The following is a 20,322-nucleotide window of genomic DNA, read 5'->3' as shown; positions in this document are numbered from 1 at the left end:
ATTGTAAATAAACAGATCTGTCGCACATTTTATGGTGGGCTCAAATCTTTGAGAACTAGAAAATCAGTACGATGCAGAATTTATGCTAAGTAAAGTTAAATTGCGGTGCGCTTCATTTGCTTTTCATAATATGACATTCTGCAGCAACTGCATGGAATGCATTTAAGGAGCATCAGCGAGCATTTCTAAAGCCCTGGAGGGATTTACGGCCGCTATGGCTTTGTGTTCATGACACACCTACCAGGTGTTACAGGTGCGCCCTTGGTCAGGAACTCAGGGTCCAATTCTCTCACCACTCCTGGGGGGCAAATGTGCTTCACTTTATGACAACACACTGTGTGTTACAGTATCCAGGTGAGAGAAAGAGGATGCTGACTATAAAGGACTCTTGTTCACAAGAGGGCAAAAGCAGGAACCCACCAGAAGTGGAGAAAAAAAATACGCAAGGGAAACGAAGCTTCTACACCCACCAGCAAGAGCAATGGACAGTGCAGGGTGGAAGTGGAGCCACGTCTGAGATGCAACAGGTTTCAACAAGAGACACGGTGGTAACGTCCCTAATAATGTTAGCAATCACAGTAATCACGCGCTCTGTTTCTCTCCTGAATCTCACCAGCACGACCACCCGGTGAAGTAAGCAGAGGTGACAGTCCTCATTCTATAGCTATGGAGACCGAAGCCGAGAAAGACACTGAGTGATTTGCCCAGAGTCCCACAACTGGTACAGGTGGAACCAGGACTTTGGACTCTCAGGGCTCTTACCTGTCCATGAAAGTACAACAAAACAATGAAAAGCAGCACATCTCTGCTGCCCGTTTTGCCTGAGACACACTCTAAAAGATGGCCACCGCACACTCATCATCTGATTTGGGGCCCCGTGAACTAGTCCCTGCTGATTGCACAGTTCTCAGCGAAGAGCGGGACCTCAGCAAATCCTGATCAGCAGGTGGGCCACCGTCTTGCGTGCAGATCAATAACGAGTTCTGCAGACACAGTCGCTCGGCTCATCCTTAACTAGGGAATGAATGCAAGCGCTTGGCACACAGCCTGGCTGCCATGTAATGCTTACCCTCGTCCCCCTTTCAATTAGCTGCCAAAGAAATATGCCACCTGTGTTAGAGAACTTGACCTTGACCTTGGAAAAAGACAAACAGCATCTTCCCTTGCATGCACACTGAGCCATGGAGAGTCTCTCAGCATGGGTCATCAGCGTCACCTCTTTATATTCTACCTACTGTCACAGCGTTTCTATACCAGCCATACTTTTTTCTTTGTAGGGTGGTAATAAAACATATTATTGCTATTATCACACGCATCGTTTCCACATAGAAAAATGGGAACACAGGCATTTGAATGAAGAATCTCCTTTACAAAGGTTCTTTGCAGTTCTCTCTGCACCGTGGCCCTCTGGGTTCTCCGGTGGCCACCAGCACCACCGAGGTTATTCCTGAAAGTCAAAGATGGGGTTTGTTTGTTTTGAGTTTATGGATCTTGAGAGTAAGGACTTTCTTTCTTCATGGCTGTAGAGTATGAATTTTCAATAGGGGTGACATCACCCTCAAGGAGATGAAAATTGGCTCTTTGGGGCTAAAAGTCTTAGATGTTACAATGCTTGGTGGCCCTCCAAAGCTCAACCCCATCCAACAAAATCGTATTCCTTAGTATTCAATATAATGGGTGGAGGGTAACTAAGAAAAGTATCTAAAAAGCCTCTGGGGTAGAGGGTGGGCAGGTGCTGGTGAAACAAGGTTGAGAAACATCACCTTAGAGAGTACCTGGGTTTGCAAGACGCTTAGCCTGGTCAAGACTCTATTTCCTCATCTCTGAGATGGGAATAAATTTTGCCGTCCTTGTAACTACTGAATTCTGGGATCTGTTGTTTCCTCCTCTCCTGAAGGAAACAAAAGAAAAAGCTCCCTTTTCTGGTAATTCAGTTTCTAGCAATATATCAGAAGAAAATTGTTCATAGATACTGGTAAAATTATATGCATGATCACACTTGCTGTAGCATGTTTCATACTTTCTCAGTATTTGTCAAAAGTTGGGAGATGTCCAAATGTTCCAGAGCAGGAAGATAGCTGAGGAAATTATAATGCATCCACTCACTGGAACATTCTGGGGCATTACAAATACAATTATGAAGACAGCATGAAAACTGGCTAATGGTCCAGGATTAACTGAGAAAAGCCGGGCAAAGTTGTAACCATTGTCTGAACAAAATCTTATGAATTCTGTGAACACAGAAATTCAAACACTGGGTAGAAATTGGGGGACATAAAAGCTGCTGATTCTTGAGGGTAGTGGGTTCATGGAGGACTAGCTTTTAGATTTTCGGTTTGCATTTGATGTTGATATAATACTGTTCGCCCAATAAATTAAAATGTTTAAAAAAAATAAAGAGAGAGAAGAGAAAAATTCCTCTTCCACCATCTTTGCTCATTGCCTGAGAAACAGACACTGCATCTGATCAAATGGAAAAGGAATTCCAGGGGGGAGGAAGGAAGGAGAGAATCAGAGTCAGAGGTGCCCCATGGGTGAGGAGTGGCTTTGTCCGGATCTGCGGGCCTGCTGCTCTGCCTGGTTTGCTGCCCCATCACCCACCCCCAGGCTCAGGCTGAGCACGGAGCAGGTGGGAATGCTAGCCCACAGCCTGAGGCCCCAACCATCCTAGCTGCCCTGGAAATCAGTACCACTAACTGGCTGCCTTCCAACCCATGTTTCTACTTCTTTCCAGTGCATCACACTCTGCTTCTCAGCCAACCAACCAGAACTTCCTGAGCATTTAGAACCTGACAACACCATACCCAACACCAAAGTCAAATCAGTAACCTCTTTCTCAGAACCTCCTATTTTCCTCCCTTTGTGGAAGGTAGTCTATCCCATCAGAAGCACGCCAGGCCCCTTTCTCTCCGTAACTCTCTCCAGCTGACCTAGGACTAGCCAGTGCACCTCAGAAATGCCTCTCCCCTTCTCCTTCTTCAGGCCTGGTCAGTCGCTCTCCTGGGGACTCGGCAGTGCTCGCCAGTCTGCTCTCCGTACACCTTCTAGATTGATCTCCCTGAGCTCTGCTCATATAAAACCTCCTCTGATTCTCATTTAGTACAAAAGCCTCTCCCAGCACTCAGGCCAGTCTCCTCTCTCAACAGACTGCCGACTGTTCTAGAAACATGCCAATTGCTCCTGCCTCCATACCTGTGCTCTTGCTTCCCTCCCTGCTCAGAGTGCCCTTCCTGCCACCTCTGCCTGCTCAAGCCTGGCCACAGGCCCTGGGCGACGGCCAGCCCCACCTCGACCCACTTCCCAACCATGGCCAAGAAAGTCAGTCACTTCTCTCCCCTACTCCCCAAAGGTCTCCCCTGTGACCAACTCAGACATACATATTTATCTCATACACATTACAGATTTATGATAAAATGACAGAGTCTCTGCCTTCGTGGTCCCAACGGAAGGAGATGTAACATCCATGTAGACAGACAGATGACTAAACAATTATAAATCGTGACTCGTGCTGTGAAGACTCAGCACTCGGGGAACAATTAACGTACTCTGCCTTTAATATTAGTGTTTGTGCAACTTTCTCCCTCCTCTCCTCCTTCCCCATCCCAACTACCCGGGGCTCCCCCCAGGGAAGAATCGGTCACTGCCTACAGGTCACTGCTCTAGGAATATTTCTGCCCACGGGACTCACACACATCCTCAGGAATTTCTTCTTCCCAGGCAGTAAGTTTTTCTATTTTCTCTTCCTGTTCCTGCTGCTGTTTCTTTGTTTGCCGTAAATGTCTCTTTCAATACTAGGACAAATAACACTGTTTTTCCCCCGAAGTAGGATTTCTACAGTAACCTAGCAGACTCCATATGGGGAACTGCTAAACATGCCGGCTGTATCCCCGTCCCGAGGAGCCAGGGATCCAAGTGGCAAATCGCGTCCCACTTGAACTCTCTTCAGGACTGATGGGTGCTCCTCAGTTGACGGCTGCTGGGGCCTGAGACCCTGGAGGGGTCATCCAGCATCACCCGCGAGGCTGCGTCACCATACCAAGGTTTCTCTTAGCTCTCACATCTACCAAGGACGTTGACCAGAGTCGCTTGGGTAATGAAGCACAGGTCCCCAGCTCCCCCAGTATGAGAAGAACCCCAGTTCTCCACACACCACGACTATTTAAAGACACCAGCTACCTGGACTCTGTGCAGTTCGCTCATTGAAAATGCATTTAGCTTTATTGCTTTTGACATTAATTGAACCCACTGAGTTGATATTTGTCTCATTTCTGGGCTCGAAATGTTGTCCTGAGATGTCCGGGGGGCACAGCTGAGTTAACAGGCAAGTTCTCTGCAAACCGAGCAGCAAGCACAGCCCTATAAACACCCAAGGCTGTAGAACGGCCCGATGATTCACCGACCTTAAGTCCAAATACATTATCACGATTTCTGAAGAGCAAGACAGCAAAAGACAATTTCTGTAGCACGTCCCATCTCTAAGTCTGTGCTGACAGGTGTCTAGAAGCTGTGGGTGAGTGTCTGCTGTTAAATGACATGGAGACAAACCAGGTTTGCTGATTCCCTGGGATGAGGCTCAGCCTAATGGCTCCGTCCTCACTTGTGCTGGGCGGTGGGTTCCTTTTCTCCGTAACTAGGAGCCCTTCCTTTGAGTCATGTTAGCTTGGCCTTGGTGATTCTGGTTTAGTAAATGAATTTGTGAGGACATTTCTCTGTTTGTTCTCTCTCTTCAAACAGCTTCTTTGACATCTAAGGATTTCTCATTTGCCGGCACCTCCCCACACTTTCCAGCACCACGCTGGTGGCAAACCCTTAACAGGATGTCCGAGGCAAAGCACTCAGCATAGTCTCCCCTTTCAGTCCGTTCTAATACATGTTTGGTCCTTTCTCCCTTCTGCACTCACTATGCAAATGCCATCAACAGCTCAGAATTCAATGGTTTCTGTAATTAAATCAGGGAAAAAGCTCATCTGAGATTACCTTTTCCTCCTGACCGTATGAAAGTACTCAGAGCTATAAGGGTATCAGCCGGGTGCCCTGAAGCGTGGCTGCACATCAGAATCACAGGGAGCGCTTTTATAAATTCAGATCCCCAGACCCTTCTCCTCAAGATTCTGCTTTAATTGGCCTGAGGTAGAGTCCAAGTACAGGCATTTTTCCAAATTTCCCCCAGATGATTCTAATATGCAACCAGGATCGAGAATCGGAGACTCTGAAATAACAAAAAGTAGGGTTTTGTATGCTCAGTGACTCGGCTTCCCCATGAGAAAAATAAGGATAACAACAGTCCCTGTCCTCCTAGGGTGGCTGGGAGGATGGACCACCTTAATAAAGGCAAACTGCTAATGGAGGTAAATTAATATAGGTCCTACATGAGGGCTTCCTGCTATTACGATTAGTGTTCCTCGGGAACCTTTTCCTTCTTCAACTCTGCGTCTAATAAGTCAGTGAATCACTGAACACACAGTGCTTCTTAGGAAGTAGAGGATTAAATCAGCAAAGTCTGGGTTCCAATTGTGTTTCGGCCATTTGCAGGTCACCCACGCCCCAACGAGGCATGCTCAGACTCGGAACTACAAGGCCATTTAGTGCGGCCTCAGCAAACCAAAACGATCCTTCAGCTTCTATGTCTAACGCATCATCCTAGTTTCTGTAAATAAAAACCTGTGCGCTTCTGGGCGTATGGCGTGTCCCTCTGGCAAACCTGGGTCTTACCTGGCGCATTTCCTTATAATTGTGGTGCTTAAAGTCCAGATCATCGGTGGTGGTCATCTCATTCCGTCGGTGATAATAGTTATTTGGATCTAGGGACAGAAACATGGTTTTGAATTCCTTGACACCATTCTGTTACTTGTGCTGGCTTTGTTGGGTACCTGATTTCTGTGGGGACACAGCCCAATCACCAGCTTCTCACATATGCACAGAGGTGAGAGAGACAACTTTCAAAAAGCTTGTTAGGAGTCAGAATTACCCAGGGATGGTGAGCCTGGGCCTGGAGCCAGGGGGCCTGGGTTCAAACCTCTGCTTTTCCACTTACGTGCTGTGTGACCCTGGACATGTCACTGGAGAGTCTTGGCCTTGGTTTCTTCTCCCCAAAACAGGAAACATACTGGCACATCTTTCATTGGTTTATTGCTAGTAAACCAACGGATTATTGGGATAATCTGTGTGTCTGGCAAACTGTCAGCACTGAATGAATGAATGAATGAATGAGTGAGTGAATGAATGAATATCACAACTGCATACATGAATGGAAATTTCTGGAAGTGTGATAGACACTGTTAGTCTCTTACCAGCATTCAGCCTACTTTCATCTTCTCTAACAGAAGCCTGTGTACTTTGGGACTCCCCACTTCACTTCTCAGAAACAGACCTCACACCCCTAGCTCCAGGGGTCCAATGTGACCATTCTAAGCCAATCAGACCACAGCACCCCCTGGCCAGTCTTACTGGTCCAGACTGAAGGGAAGGACTTTAATGTCTCGGGGTTGGGGGGGTGAGAACCTCTCCAGGTAGAGGAGAGAGAATACCCCAACAACATCAGGAGCTAATGAGTGAACTAACTCTGGAGTCCAACTTTCCTTGGGACTTCCAATCACACAGGATGAACAATTCCCCTAACTGTTAAGCCAGTGGGAGCTGGGGTTCTGTTGTTGGTCTGAAGCACCCCAATAGGGGTGTATTAATAGTGGTCACCTCTGGTGACCGGGATTCAGGGGTCTGGGAAGAACATGTCTGTCTTGACTTGATTCCCTTACATAACTTGACTTTTTTTCTTTCATGCTTGTAATTAGGTAAGTATGTCATGCTTATATAATTACAAAAACAAACAACACTCAGAAGAAAGGGGAGGAGGAGGAGGAGGGGAAGGGACACTCAGTGGGCCCGAGGTCTTTCTCCTGACCTAACAAAAAGTACCGAGGCTTACAGAGCCTCGGCCAGCCTCCAGACATCAGCATCTGGAGTACGCAGCCAGAAATCCTGGCCAGCTCAGATCTCCCTCCATCTGGACAGAACACGGAGCTTCAGATAGGTCCATCATCTAACCCAGGAACCACCTAAGCAAAGTTGGAACCACAGCAGCTGCTGGTTTGATCCAAGCGGCTGGAAGGGCGATTCTGGAGGCAGGGCAGTGGCAGGCAATGATCCCAGTGGTACCCGCAGCTGCAAGTCCCAATTGGTGCCACCACATGTGGTCACTAGCGCTTTTGCTGCTTGTCCGACCCAGCCCAGATTTACTGAATCAGAGTCCACATTTAAAAAAAATCCCAGCTGACTCCGTAGGCTCAGAAGCTTGAGAAGCACCATGTTAAAGCACTGAGTACACGGCCAGAGGGACAAAGTACTCGGTGCATAATACACAATATCTGAGATCAACTGAGCCAGCTGTGTGTCTGCGTCCTCACAGCCACAGGTCATGACTGCCATAACCAAACTTGCCAGGGTTCACTCAAAGACTGGCCTCACCCTTGAAAATTGAAGCCTTGTGCAATGAGCTGAAAATCACATACAAACGACAGTTTTTACTATTCACGAAAGGTTTGCCAGTAATACTATTAGAAACAAATGACTGTCACTGAAAGGGAAATGTGGGAGGGCAAACTGGCATTTTGTCCAGAAAAGAAAGCAAAAGTCATTCAGGTTGAGCCAAAAATACCCCCGCCATTACTTTTCAAGGGCTTACCTTCTGGGGGTACAGGCTGACCCCTCCCTCAGGCGAGCCACCTTCCTTTTGATTTCCAAACCTCTGTGTTTCAAAGCAAAGGTACGTATTTTTCACTTTATACTTAACTTACACAGATGCTGTTTTCTAAGAGCTATTCACCATTCCCCCCCTAAGTCCCAGGGGCCTCTTTCCAAAACTCTTTAAAGCCCTCTTTGTCTTTGAACACAAGTTATGCCTTCAAGGCTCTTAGAAGAGACTGAAGAAAATCTCAGAAGTCTAAGTACAAAAGAGTTCCATACTTGGCAACATTCTTCCAGCCTTACACTAATCAATTTGCCTAAGGAGATGGGTACAAGTTCCAGAACCATCTTAAAATCATGGGTATTTTTCAGAGCTTTGTGTCTCCCACATTTTGAACAAATCCTTCTTTACTTGTCCATTTATTCTGATTGGATAAAGTGTTATTGGGAATCTGTTAGGAGCCCAACAAACTGTAGGTAAGGAGATGAGTGAGAACCAAATCCGGCCCTCCTAGGGGCCAGCATCTAGAGATAGAGCCGCTTAGCCAAACCCACTGTCTCCTTCTTCCCTCTGTGGACAAAAGATTCCCTCTCTACTGAGGGAAATCTATTCCAGGTGGTTCCAATGGAATTACCTTGCCCAACACTCACATGTATAGACATGTAAACCTGTTCCAGCCAATTAAAACACTTTGTCCTCTGGCCACAGTCACTGGCTCAGCAATGATCTCAGGATCCAAAATGGGCCAATCGGATGACTTTCCTCCCAGAGCTACAGAAGGAAAGTCTCTTTCTACTGCAGTGACTCAGAAGGTAGGACGAGTTCAGGGTGTTAGTGATCGGCCCCCCTGTCTGCGAGCCAGTGAGGGAGGGAACCTTGATTGCACCAAGCAGACCCTGAAATGAGCACCTATTTTTGCCTGAAGCCAGAGTCAGATGTATCCCTGCAATTGTCATTCATGTGAGCCCAAAACTTCCACCCCCACCCCTTCAGCTAATTTGAGGAAGACTTCTGATGTTTGAGACAGCATCCTGACTGACTGAATCTACAAGGACTTTATCCTCACAGATGGAGCTCTGGAGAACCAGTCTCCTGCTTCCTTCCATTTAGTTGGTTTTATATGTCATATATACTGACAACCAGCAGATTCCTTCTGAAACACCTTAGTTACAGGGACAAACTCCAGGCAGGGCTCAGAGGCCCTAAACAACATTCTCCCTACTTGCTCCTCTCATTCGACTACTGAAAATCCTGATCTGCTCCAACTGGTCTAGTGATGCCTGTTGTGGGGTGAATTATGTCCTCCCCAATGTATGTTGGAGCCTTACCCCCTGGTTCTTCAGAATGTGACCTTATTTGGAGAGAGGGTTTTTACAGAGGTCATCAAGTTAAAGTGAGGGCATTGGAGTGGGCCCTGATCTGTTACAACCGGTGTCTATAAAAAGGGAACTTTGGACACAGAGGAATGCCTGTGGGAGAAGCCAAGTGAAGATGAAGGCAGAGATGGGAGTGGTGCATCTACAAGCCAGGGGACACCAAAGACGGTCAGGAAACCCCCAGAAGCTGGGTGAGAGGCACGAACAGATTCTCCCTCACGGGCCTCAGAAGGAACCAACCTTACTGACACCTTGACCTCGGACTTCCAACCTCCAGACCTGTGAGACAATGGCTCCCTGTTGTTCTAAGCCACGGAGGTTTTGGAGCCTCGTTATGACAGCCCTAGGAATCTACACGCCCCAGACAGCTCACTGCACTGCAGTGACTCCCTCTCCTCCCATCCCAAATCAAGCACCAGCTCACTGCACAGGATGCTTTTTCTGACAACAGTAATAATCCCAGACCAAAGCCACTACTGGAAATCCAAAGGAACTATGAGGAGGCTTGGACTGCCTCCTTTGCCATTTGCTGCTTTTGGGGTTGGTGTCTCACTTGAAAGAAGCGGGCGCTCAGCTGGGAGAGGAAAGGCTTCCTTTGCTGGAAAGGGGGTTCACCTGCAATCAAGAGTCTCTGGGCTCACGATTCCTTTGATGTGCTTTATCCAGAACAGGCCAACCCACAGAGACAGAGCAGATTAGAGGCTACGGGGAATGGTGGAGGGGGACTGCGACATCATTATTCAGTGGGTCCAGGGTGGTTTTATGGGTCGGTAACAGAGTTCTGACACTAGAGAGAGCTGGTGCTTGCACAACCTATGAATACACTATTACTAACTGTACACTTTAAAATGGTTAATTGTATGTTATATGAGTTTTAACTCAATAAAAAAGCAAAGAATCATTGGCCTCAAAGTGCTCTCCTGAGAACTAAGGAAGACACCAAGAGCGCAAAGGCACAGCAGACGTGCCCAAGGGAACACCTGCCATGATGGCCACGTGACCTCCCTAAGCCCGGGCACCCCCAGCACAGACCCCTGAGCACAAATGACCTCGAACCATGTGCGAACTAAGCACCAAACCCTCTGTAAAGAACTGATGAATAGAAGTCATGTTTGTCTAGGACCCATCTGACTGTTCTTATGTTAATATTATTCTAAAAGGAACCCAGTGAAGACACAGACCCCCAGGCAAAGCCCGTTTGGATCCCAGGTCATTACTCTCAGCAAAAGCATCAAACCCACAGCTCCATGTGGCTCCAAAGAGAAAGCAGCATATCACTCATGCTTATTTCCTTGAGCCTCCATTTCATATAACCCTACCGCGTGACATCTCCACTGCACTGCTTGCAGAGAAGTCCAGGAAACCCTCTGATTTCTTGACTGACGCTGCTTCTCCAGACAGTCCAAGGGCCAATTTGCAGCTTGGCTGACAGGAGGACTATCAGGCTATAAGAAAGGACCGTTTTCAAGAGAGCTGCTGTTTTTACAGTTTCCCAAGATAATCAACATTGGACAGTTGGATCAAGAAGAGAAATCGCATGTTTATTTAAACTCAGTAAGGGCAAGCTGCTTTCTACTGCAGAGAGGATGGGCTGAGCCAGCAAGGCTGGATGGCCTCGAATTCTGACGGATTCATTGGGGTGAAGATGCTGACATGTCTCCCTCGCGATGGGGTGAGAGTGTGGGGGCAGCTACTGTGTCCGTTTTACTAGAATGCTTGGGTCCTGCCTCGGAACACGCGTTGCTTAAGTGTTTGATATATGAACGGATGAGTGAGCAATGAATGGATAGATGGATGGATGGATATTCCAATCAAGTTATTTAGGAAAGGCTAGTTATGGAAAAGATAACACTTTCTAGGGACAAGGAGACCTCGGAGAGGGGGCTGACTACGCTGTAATCCTGTTAACCTACCACCATGGCAGAATGGAGAATGGAGGGTAGGGTGAAGGGGGGTGGTAAATGAAAACCACATCCTCAGGACTGAGGATAATCATGGAACATTATGTCATCTCTGGGTCTGTTCGTGTGCTAGTTTCCTAGGGCCAAAGCTACAAAGCTACAACCTGAAATAACAGAAGCTTATTTTCTCACAGTTCTGAAGGAATGAAGTCTAAACTCAAGGGATCAACAAGGTTCTGAAGGCTCTAAGGTAGGATCCTTGGCTCTTCCCAGCTTCTGGTGGTTGCTGGCTATCCTTGGCGTGTAACCACAGCACTCCAATCTCTGCCTTGTCAATACATGGCGTTCCTGCGTGCCTCTGTATTTCTGTTTTCTCTTCTTGAGGATATCAGTCATTGGATTTAGGGCTTGCCCTAATTCAGTATGGCCTCATTTTACTAATCACATCTGCACTTCCATCTCTTCTACCCACCATTCATGGGGTCAGGTGACCTTAGAAATGAGTCAGCTATAGAACCAAATGGTCAAACCAAGGCTGTAGGAGAAAGATGGAGGGAAAGTAGGGAAAATCACATTTTTTTTCTATATTTCTCACATGCTGGTATCTACAAACTGATTTATTTAGTCTTCATGATGTCTATGTGTCAGCAATGGAAGAACTGCTGAAACACTGCAAATAAAAACAAGGGAGGCCCGTGTGCACTCTAGGGGGTCAGCAGAGTCCTTCTCCTGGAACTGAAAAGGATGAAGGGCAAGGATGAGAGAAGGGAGAAGAAAGGAGCTCATGGTCTCTATTTAAAAAAAGGAAACAGATGGTTCAATCCCACTCACCTCCCCCGCAACCCAAAAGTCCAAGAGACAGGAAGTCAGAGGAAGACAGAGCCAGACAGGAAATGGGAAGCAGAGGAGAAAGTCTACGCAGGGAGAGAGCGGTCTCAGCAATGTGGAGGCGGGCCGGCCGGTCTTCGCTGGAATGACCAGGAACCTTCAGGACAGCAGTGCTGACTATCAGGTCTGTGGGGGTCTATACTACACGTAGTAAAGCCCCTTCCTATTCTCCATCATGCAGCAATATTGCCTCATGTGAATCGGCATCAGTGGGGACTGTTGTTCTCAAATCTAGAATAATTAGCAGGAAGGGCCCAAGGTGACCAAGAGCAGCCTGGGAGAAGGCATCGTGAAGCAAGAGGTCAGTGCAGGCAACCATGCAGGTACCCGGAGAAATACTGGGGGGGGAGGCGGAGCAACCCAGGACCTTCCATAGGTACATGATGAGGGCTTGCGTTATTTCACTGGGATATTTAAAGAAAGAGTCACCTTGAAGTTTTAAGGAGTTCATCCCCAGTCTATGAGGAAGGTCTTGTTTCCACTTTACATTTGAGGAAAGCAAAGCATACAGTACTTTCATGAGCTGCCCGCAACCTGTTGTCTAGGGGTAGAAGTGGACTTTGAACTCCGGCTGCTCTAAGCCAAAGCGCATGCCCTTCCTGTGCACCAGGCTTCCTCTGAAATGGATGTGAATTCATATCTCTTTTTCTGAGCAGACAAGGCCCGGAACCTGTAACGTGGGAGAAAGGCTGCAGCTGATACAAAGCGAATCCAGGGAGCTGTTGTATTCTCATCTAAAAGACGCTGAAAACATCACCCTTAGCAAAAGGAGGCCTCCATCAGGGTGACCATGAGCAACTTTGTGTCACCCACCTGATTCCTGTCTTTTCAACAGCCCAGGCTGAGCTCAAATTAATGGTCCAGCCTATGGGACAAGAGGGTATTCAAACCGTGGCCTGACTTTGTGAAGGTAACAGGTAAAGGTAACAAACAGATGTATTGAGAAGGAAGGTAACAAAGCCAACAGATGTATTGAGAAGGTCTTTGCAGCTGTGGTGACGCCCTCCCTCTCCCAACTTATACATATTGATGAGAGGGGCGGGGCTGGCCGAAACAGTATTATAGTTCAGCAAGACAGGTGGCGATCTGACAATTAAAATATTTTTTCAGTGATTTATGACGGGGAGGGTATATGTATCAGGAGAAAGGAGAGACAGCACTTCAGTTGGGCCTAGCCCACCTATAGGAAGGATTCTGGGGCACCGCCCTGTAGCAACTCCCCTTGTGCTTGATGGAGAATAAGGTCCTTTCCCCAGACCTCTGTACAGCCCATCACAAGGTCCTCTGAGTCCAACCCAAGAACCCTGGCCACCTCAGCACTGTGCAGAGAGAGGACATCGCTCTGATCTGGTGGCCAGGAAGATGAGGAAGGGGTGATGACTGTCCCCAGAGAGGGCAAGGTCACACATTCATAACAAGGTACAGAGCAGCATGGGGGATCATGCAGCATCATCCCTTGGCCCGAAGGTCATTTTCCAGGACCCTGGGCACAGCCCTGTCACCCTGTGAAGAATTGGCATGCAGGCTCACAGGCCCTTTTCAGAACCCGGCAGTGCTATTCGCAGTAGGAAAATACCTGAAAACCACCAAGGCGGTGACCTTGAACTCATCTGCTGGGTGTGTCAACCTGAACGCTTCATTATTAAAAATGTATCTTCAGAAGCTCTCTCCAGCTTCTGAAATGTGTAGATCTTCAGTCCAAATGGACAAGTCCATCCAAATTTAGAGAAAGAGAACTTTTACTTTAAAAAACAATGAACAACAAATTCTTTTTTGAATTTTTAACAATTTTGCCTGTGGTAAAATACACAACATAAACTTTAGATCTTAACCATTTTTTTAAGAGTATAGTTGAGCAGTGTTAACTACAGTCGCACTGTTATGAAACAGGTCTCTAGCACCTTTTAATCTTGCAGAAATAAAAGGCTACAACCATTAAAGAACACTCCCATTTACTTTTAATTTTGAGCTTTAAAAGTCCTATTAATAGACCATGATGTAAGGTAATTCAGTTTCCAGTTCAGAAATTTCTGGAAACATTATTCACAAAGTCTTAAAAAGAATCGCCACCTTCCTCCGCCCCCACCTGAGAGTTCTCAGGAAATTGGTAAGGAATGGAAAGGCAGAACAAAGAGAAGCAGAAGCAAAGTACATGAATACTTCATCAACAAGAGTTCTGGAAAGAACAGAATCTGGGCGCCACATTTAGACCATGAGGTCACCTTGGGTTTGAACGGCTGAGTTGGTTGGGTCATCCCTGCCTTCGACCTCATTAACTTGCACACATGGGTTGTGCTAACAACAGGGCAATGAGCACTGAGACCCACACAGTGTGCTGCCCCCGGCCCTTGGACGTGACCACCACCAGGCAGCATGCGTAAAGTCTAGGCAGACTGCTAAGTAACTTCTAGAAGAAAAATAGGCCTAAATATTTGGGGTTGGAAAATTTAGAGTCATTTCAAGTCCATACTTGAAACCCACCCAGATTTCACACCATAACTGTTTTTGTGAGGATTAAATAGCCTCCAGGACCTAACGTCAAACACACACACACACACACACACACACACACACACACACACACGAGGAATAACTTCACAGGGAAATATTTATTTCATGAGACTCTCACGGGCATCCTTTGCCCTCTCCCAACAATAGGTGAATTCCTGCCCACAGAGAGAAACCATGACCCTGCTCTTTGAAGTAAACAGACTGAGGCTGCGCTGAGCGTCACGGAGAGCAAGCCTCCTGGCCTGGCACAGAGGGCCTCACAGACACCCACCCACATCTGTGCCCACAGACGCAGCATGCTTGGGAAAGCCCAGCAGGCCTTGCACGGCAGCAGGCAGGCCCTCAGATTGTAATTCCAGCACGAACCAACCACAAACGGAGGCCCAGCTCCAAAATCGGGCAGGCCTTCAACATTCTCTCTGGGTCAGCCTTGAAAACTCCTTCGTACTAGCATTCCCACTTACAACCTCACTTAAGCAATAATCCTATAATTGAACAGTCCTATAATTTACGCAATCACCCCGGACGCACACGATGACACAGAAACAAAGATGTTCACTGTGGGCTTCTTTATAGAATCAAAATATTGGGAACAAGTGCATTTCCAACTCTAAGGGGCAGATTAAAAACGTGGCATTTTGTCCATGAACCAGGATAAAGGCATCCACAAGACAGATGGTCTCTAATAGCTTTAACGACAGGAAAAAGGTTGTGCAATTAGTAAGTACGGATATATAACAAAGGACCTATTTGGTGTGGGGGTAAGTAGGTGGGTGAATAGACCCATCTTTCTCACCAATACAGTTTCTGTTCTAAAAATTCACAGTTGGCAAAGCAAGATCAGGGATATTATGGGATTAAGAGAAAAACAATAAGAGACATTCAATGTGTCTCGAAGATGCAGTCGATATAAGTTCATGGCGGGGGTGGGGGGATGGGTATAGAAATAGCATGATGGATACAGTGGTACCTGAGGACATCAAAGCTGGTGGTGCCCTTCCCCCGACGGTGCTGGAGGGACTGGGAAATCCAGAGGCAGCAAGACCTGATGTCACACTAGACAAGAGTGGGAAAGACTCGCCGGTGGAGAATGCACAGGAGAGATTACCCAAAGCTGTGCTATTGTTCCCTGTGGGCTGGCTGTGAGGGAGAATGTGGAAATTCCTCCAGGTCCTAGTGAAGGTTCTTAGGGATATTCTGGGGCACACTTTCCTTCCCTGGAGATGTCTGATCAGGAGGTAGAGGCTGCTACCTACAGGCTCCACCTGGGCACAAACTCATAAGTTCTGAAAGGCCAGACAGAGCCCGCCATGAGCCCGACCAGGTCAGCCTGTTCACAGCAGATACCAGCACCTGTGAACTCAAGCCCTCTTCTTCCCACCACCCTGAGATCACAGCCAGATACCATCACGTGAAAATAGGACCAGGGGAGTACAACTTCAGGAAACAAACATTTATCCAAAGATACAGGCATCCAAGTGATGCTACTTAAACAGAAAGAGACCATGTACATAGTCGAGTTTAAAATGAACTTACCCAGGGTAGCGGGAACACTCAAGGACAATTACATGTGTTACTGAAAAATTTTTATGTAATTGTTTTTGCTTGCTTGGGTGGAGTAAATTTTCAACCTTGAAACATGTATCACCTTAAAATTTCAGCAGGCAAACCACAGTTGACATGTTACTTTGAGGCCCCAAATGTTCATGGTATTTCTGAGTGGGATTAGGGGAGATCGTTATCTATCTTCTTTTTGCTTACCCAGGTTTTCAAAATATTTTGCAATAGGTGTGTTGTTGTTGTTGAAGAAGAAGATTGCTCGGTTTATTTTCATTTGTCTTGGCTAGACACCTGCTCTCCTGTCTTGCTGAAAGTGTGGAAGGACAAACTCACCATGGAAAGACAAACTCACCATGGAAGGACAAACGCACCTGGCAACGGGCAGCCAAGAATCTCCATTCTCATGCAGATGCTCCCGTTGTCAAACCAGGACTGAGGGTTGATGCGGATATAGCGGGCCATCATGGGGACGGGCAGCTCGTTGAGAACAGGGATCTCCTTCTCACTGTTTCCTTCAAATATCTATTTAGGCACAAGGGGAGAAAGGAGAATCTTTTAGAGCTTGATCATCAAGGGATAAAAGGGTCAGTAATTCACTCATTCCACAAGGAATACCACATGCATGTTGGGCATCGAGGGGAAAAGAGAACTGAATCGGGCCTGGACCATGCCCTGAGGAAGCTCCCATCTTGTAGGGGGGAGAGGGTAATGCTTAGATGTCATAGCTGAAATCTATTCATGCCACGGCAAAGGGACAGCCACAGAGCTCTGGGTCTTCGGGAGGAAAGGACCAGGAGACGTTTCCATTCTTAACAGAGGTGGCTGCCATGTGAACTGGCCTTCAAGGAAAACTATTTAGATCTGTAGGGATGGGAGGGATTCTAGAGAAAAGGAGCAGCAAGGGCTGTGGAAGCCCAGAGGTGGAATTCAGGGGAAGAAAAGCAGCTGGCTTACTTTTTCTGGAACACAGGAGTGTGTGCGGGGGGGAGGGGGTGGTAAGAACGAGAAAGAAGGTTGAAAACAGAGAACAGAGGCTACGGTCAGATTGTGCAAGACACTGCATAGCATGTCAGGAACATGCACTTGAGAACCGGAGGAAAAGAGTGACATGGTCAGAACAGGCTAACCTAGAGCAAATCGTAGAGCTAAAAGATGGGGGTCATTATAGAAAGTTGGAGAGCTATTACAACTGAATAGCTGTGAGGGTCCTCAGCTTACCCAAGGACCACACAACTTCCGGGGCTGACCTGTAAACTGTGGAAGAGACTGTACCCCACAAGCTCTGAATTTTACATGAGCCCTAATGGTGGGCTACTTGATGCTGAACTTCTGGCATGGAAGGAAGGTCATTATCCATCAGACTCAGTGGTTGATGAGAGTCGACAGCGAGTCAGCAAACACCCAGGTGCAAACACAGCCTGGGCACACATTGCCTGTCTTTGCAGAGCCCTGTACAGCCAGGCACCAAGGTTAGAGGGAAGCAGAGACTCACCATGTCTTCAGATCCATTCTTAACAGTGACCCACGTATGACTGTCATTGCTCACCATGACCTTATAGGAGGTCACCCAGTCACTCCTAAGAGAAAATAAAACATCATTGGGACTACACACTTCTTTTTTTAACCTTTTTTTTCCCACCTGTTTACCTGTTCCAGGTAGAGGTATGGCAGTAAGAAGAGTAGGCCCTGGGTCACTCTCTGGCCCTAATGCTCACCCTCCCTGGGCCTCGGCCAGATAACTGAGCATCTATGCCACCGTTTCATCATCCATAAAATGGGAATCAGGAAAGTACCGAGCTTAAAGGATGAATGTGAGCCTTAAATGGTTTAGTACCCTTGAAACACGTAGGACAATGCTTAGCCCCTATAAGCACTAACTGTTGGTCACACACAAGGAGATACACTAATATGTATATATTTGTTTATCGTGAACATTTGTATCAGACACAGTAGTAGTTTAATAGAGTCCCTTAATAGAGCATGATAACCTCGGTAAAAGTTGCAAGTTGGTCTAGAAATTTCATTTGGGAAACTGATTGGGGAACATAACAAACGAGATCCCACCAAGCACAAAAACAACACCTTGAGTCTCTAAGAGACACTGGGTTTCTCCTTGGCTGTCACAACCATGTAGTCAATCCCCCCACCACCCAGAAACAACTCAGTGACAGCTGGGCCCGAAGCCAGAGCCCTGTCATCACGTCCTACTGCACAGAAATTACTGGGGGTAAAATGGCCACAATTTGACTTCCCGGAGTGGAGCTCAGTTTGATAGGTGTGGCAAATAAACAACCTTCATGTGAAAAGCACATGTTCCCCTCTGCCTCGGGTTTTTATAACATTAATCATTAAACAACAGAAAAAGTCTCCCTGAGCTTCTTTCTTTTTAATTTTTAAAATACTGGAACTAAGCATGATTTACTGACCTTTCAGAACATTCTGCCAGCTGAAGCATTTGGAACCCTTTCCCTACTGTGAAATCTTGGACTCAGGATCCAGTTACATCTCAACAAAGTTCTGAGTTTCCAGTCTGAATCAATACTGTCCAGTAAAGTTTAATTAGAAAGAGCGGCTGGTTCTATTCATTCTGGTTCATCTGACTGACCTGTCACAGAAATTATTCTCACGTGTTTGGAAATAAAACTTCACCTCGAACCTTCTCCTCTCCTTCTCTCTCCTCCCCACCAGCTTTGTCTGAATTTCCGCTGGGAGCTGGAATCTATGCAACATGTTCCTCCTTAAGGGGCACAGGCTCGAGCCCACGCCTTTCGATTTGGACACAGTAAGCGAGCCTTTCAAAAGACACCTCAGCAACAGCTCATGTCGTGTGCACTGGAAAATTGTCCTTGCCCAAAATAGCAACCTGTTTCTCACATTCAAAGAATTTCCAAATGACTTGCAACTGCCGTTCCTTTTGCTGTCTGTTTGTCTGCTGCTGATGCCCCATGGTGATCCAGGAGGCCCTCTGCAGAGGTGAGGGCTGTACCCTAGGAGATGGGGCTGTGGAAGGTATAGGAAAGCCATCAAGAGAGGGGTAGAAAGTAAAATGAAGATAAGTTCTCCAAAGAAAAGGAGAGAGAGAAAAATGAAATGACACCCAAGGAACAATTACACAATCTTAAAATATATATATATATATGGACAAATCCACCACTTACGTGTGAGGGGTAATTAGCTGTTTATGTGGCTCAGGCCTCTCTTTTGAACGGCTGGCCTCTGCCAGTGTGAACTTGCCATTCAATGGCTCAGTGACATCGCAAATTTAACATGCTCCAAACCAACTGATTCATTTCAAAGCAGCCAACCTGGCGTCTGAGTACCTGCCTCAGAAAAGGTACCGCCACCTACTCAGGGAGGCCAACATCCCATAGTCATCCTTGGCACCCCACTTTCCCTCCCTCCCCTGTATTGACTCCATCACCAAGTTCTGTCAATTTTACCTCCCACATCTTTCTAGAATCTTTCCAACTCTCCATCTTCGTTGCCACTACCCCAGCCCAGTTTCTCAGGCCAGGATTATTGCCCTTGCTTCCGGTTGGTCTCCTGGTATTTAAATTGCCCCGTCCCCATCCCCACCCCAATCCATCCTGCAATCAGAGGCTTACTTTTCTAATGAAATATTATGTCACCCCCTCCTAAAATATCACTCTTATTCTAGTGTTAAGACCAAAATCTTCAACATGTTCTACCAGACCCTTGCTTAACTCTTGTTTTCTGTGCTCTTTCTTTCAATTCCAGATACTGATGATACCCTCTGTTGCCTCAGGGCCATTGCACATACTGTTCCATCTGTCTGGATTCCTCTCTCATCCCTGTCTGCCTCTAAATTATTCAGACCTCAAACCTTATCAGATAGGTCTGTCCTAACCCTCCAATCTAGCCCATTTCTTTTCTTATGTGTTCCTATCTTTCATAGTTTAATTTTGTTTGTAATTTTACAATTCCTTTCTAGAATTATCTGATAGTGTCTTTATCCCCAATAGGAGTATAAGCATCTCACAGATGGAGCAAGGAGAGACCACGGCACTCTGGAGAACACAAAAGGAAGTTGAAGCTCCTGGAGGTTAGAGTCAGGGACGAGAGAGCACAAAGTTCGCTTGAGTTCTTCCAAACATTTTAGAAAGAAATAGTACTTTAAAAATCAACAAAATAGAAAAGGGGAAGTATTTCCCAATTATGAATTTGGCATAACCGTGACATGACAAAAAGCAAAACTATAGAAAAGTTTCTTTCATGAGAATGGATACAAAAAATCCTAAGCAGTTTATTACCAAATTGAATCCAGTAATATATAAACAGGTAATACATCACCACCAAGTGGAATTTATTCCAAAAATACAACTAAGGGTGGTTTAGCCACAATTGTAACCATTCAATATAATTCACTACATAAACAGAACTA

At 46.5% G+C, this 20,322-nt stretch overlaps 1 protein-coding gene across 3 annotated transcripts in view; it reads right to left on the bottom strand.

The window, feature by feature from the left end:
* The window catches only part of CPXM2 (carboxypeptidase X, M14 family member 2), a 95,280-nt gene that overhangs the window by 17,238 nt on the left and 57,720 nt on the right, over positions 1 to 20,322 (bottom strand). For all 3 annotated transcript variants that reach the window (XM_081074593.1, XM_081074594.1, XM_081074595.1), the window contains 3 exons: positions 17,413 to 17,497; positions 16,292 to 16,442; positions 5,713 to 5,801 (listed from right to left, as the gene is read on the bottom strand). In XM_081074593.1, coding sequence (XP_080930719.1) covers positions 5,713 to 5,801; positions 16,292 to 16,442; positions 17,413 to 17,497 — 325 coding nt within the window. The remainder of the gene's footprint in view (positions 1 to 5,712; positions 5,802 to 16,291; positions 16,443 to 17,412; positions 17,498 to 20,322) is intronic.

The sequence above is a fragment of the Rhinolophus hipposideros genome (genome assembly GCF_964194185.1).
Source record: "Rhinolophus hipposideros genome assembly, chromosome: 15".
Taxonomy (NCBI): domain Eukaryota; kingdom Metazoa; phylum Chordata; class Mammalia; order Chiroptera; family Rhinolophidae; genus Rhinolophus; species Rhinolophus hipposideros.
Note: the sequence above shows the minus strand (reverse complement) of the source record. Positions and strands in the feature narration are given on the sequence as shown.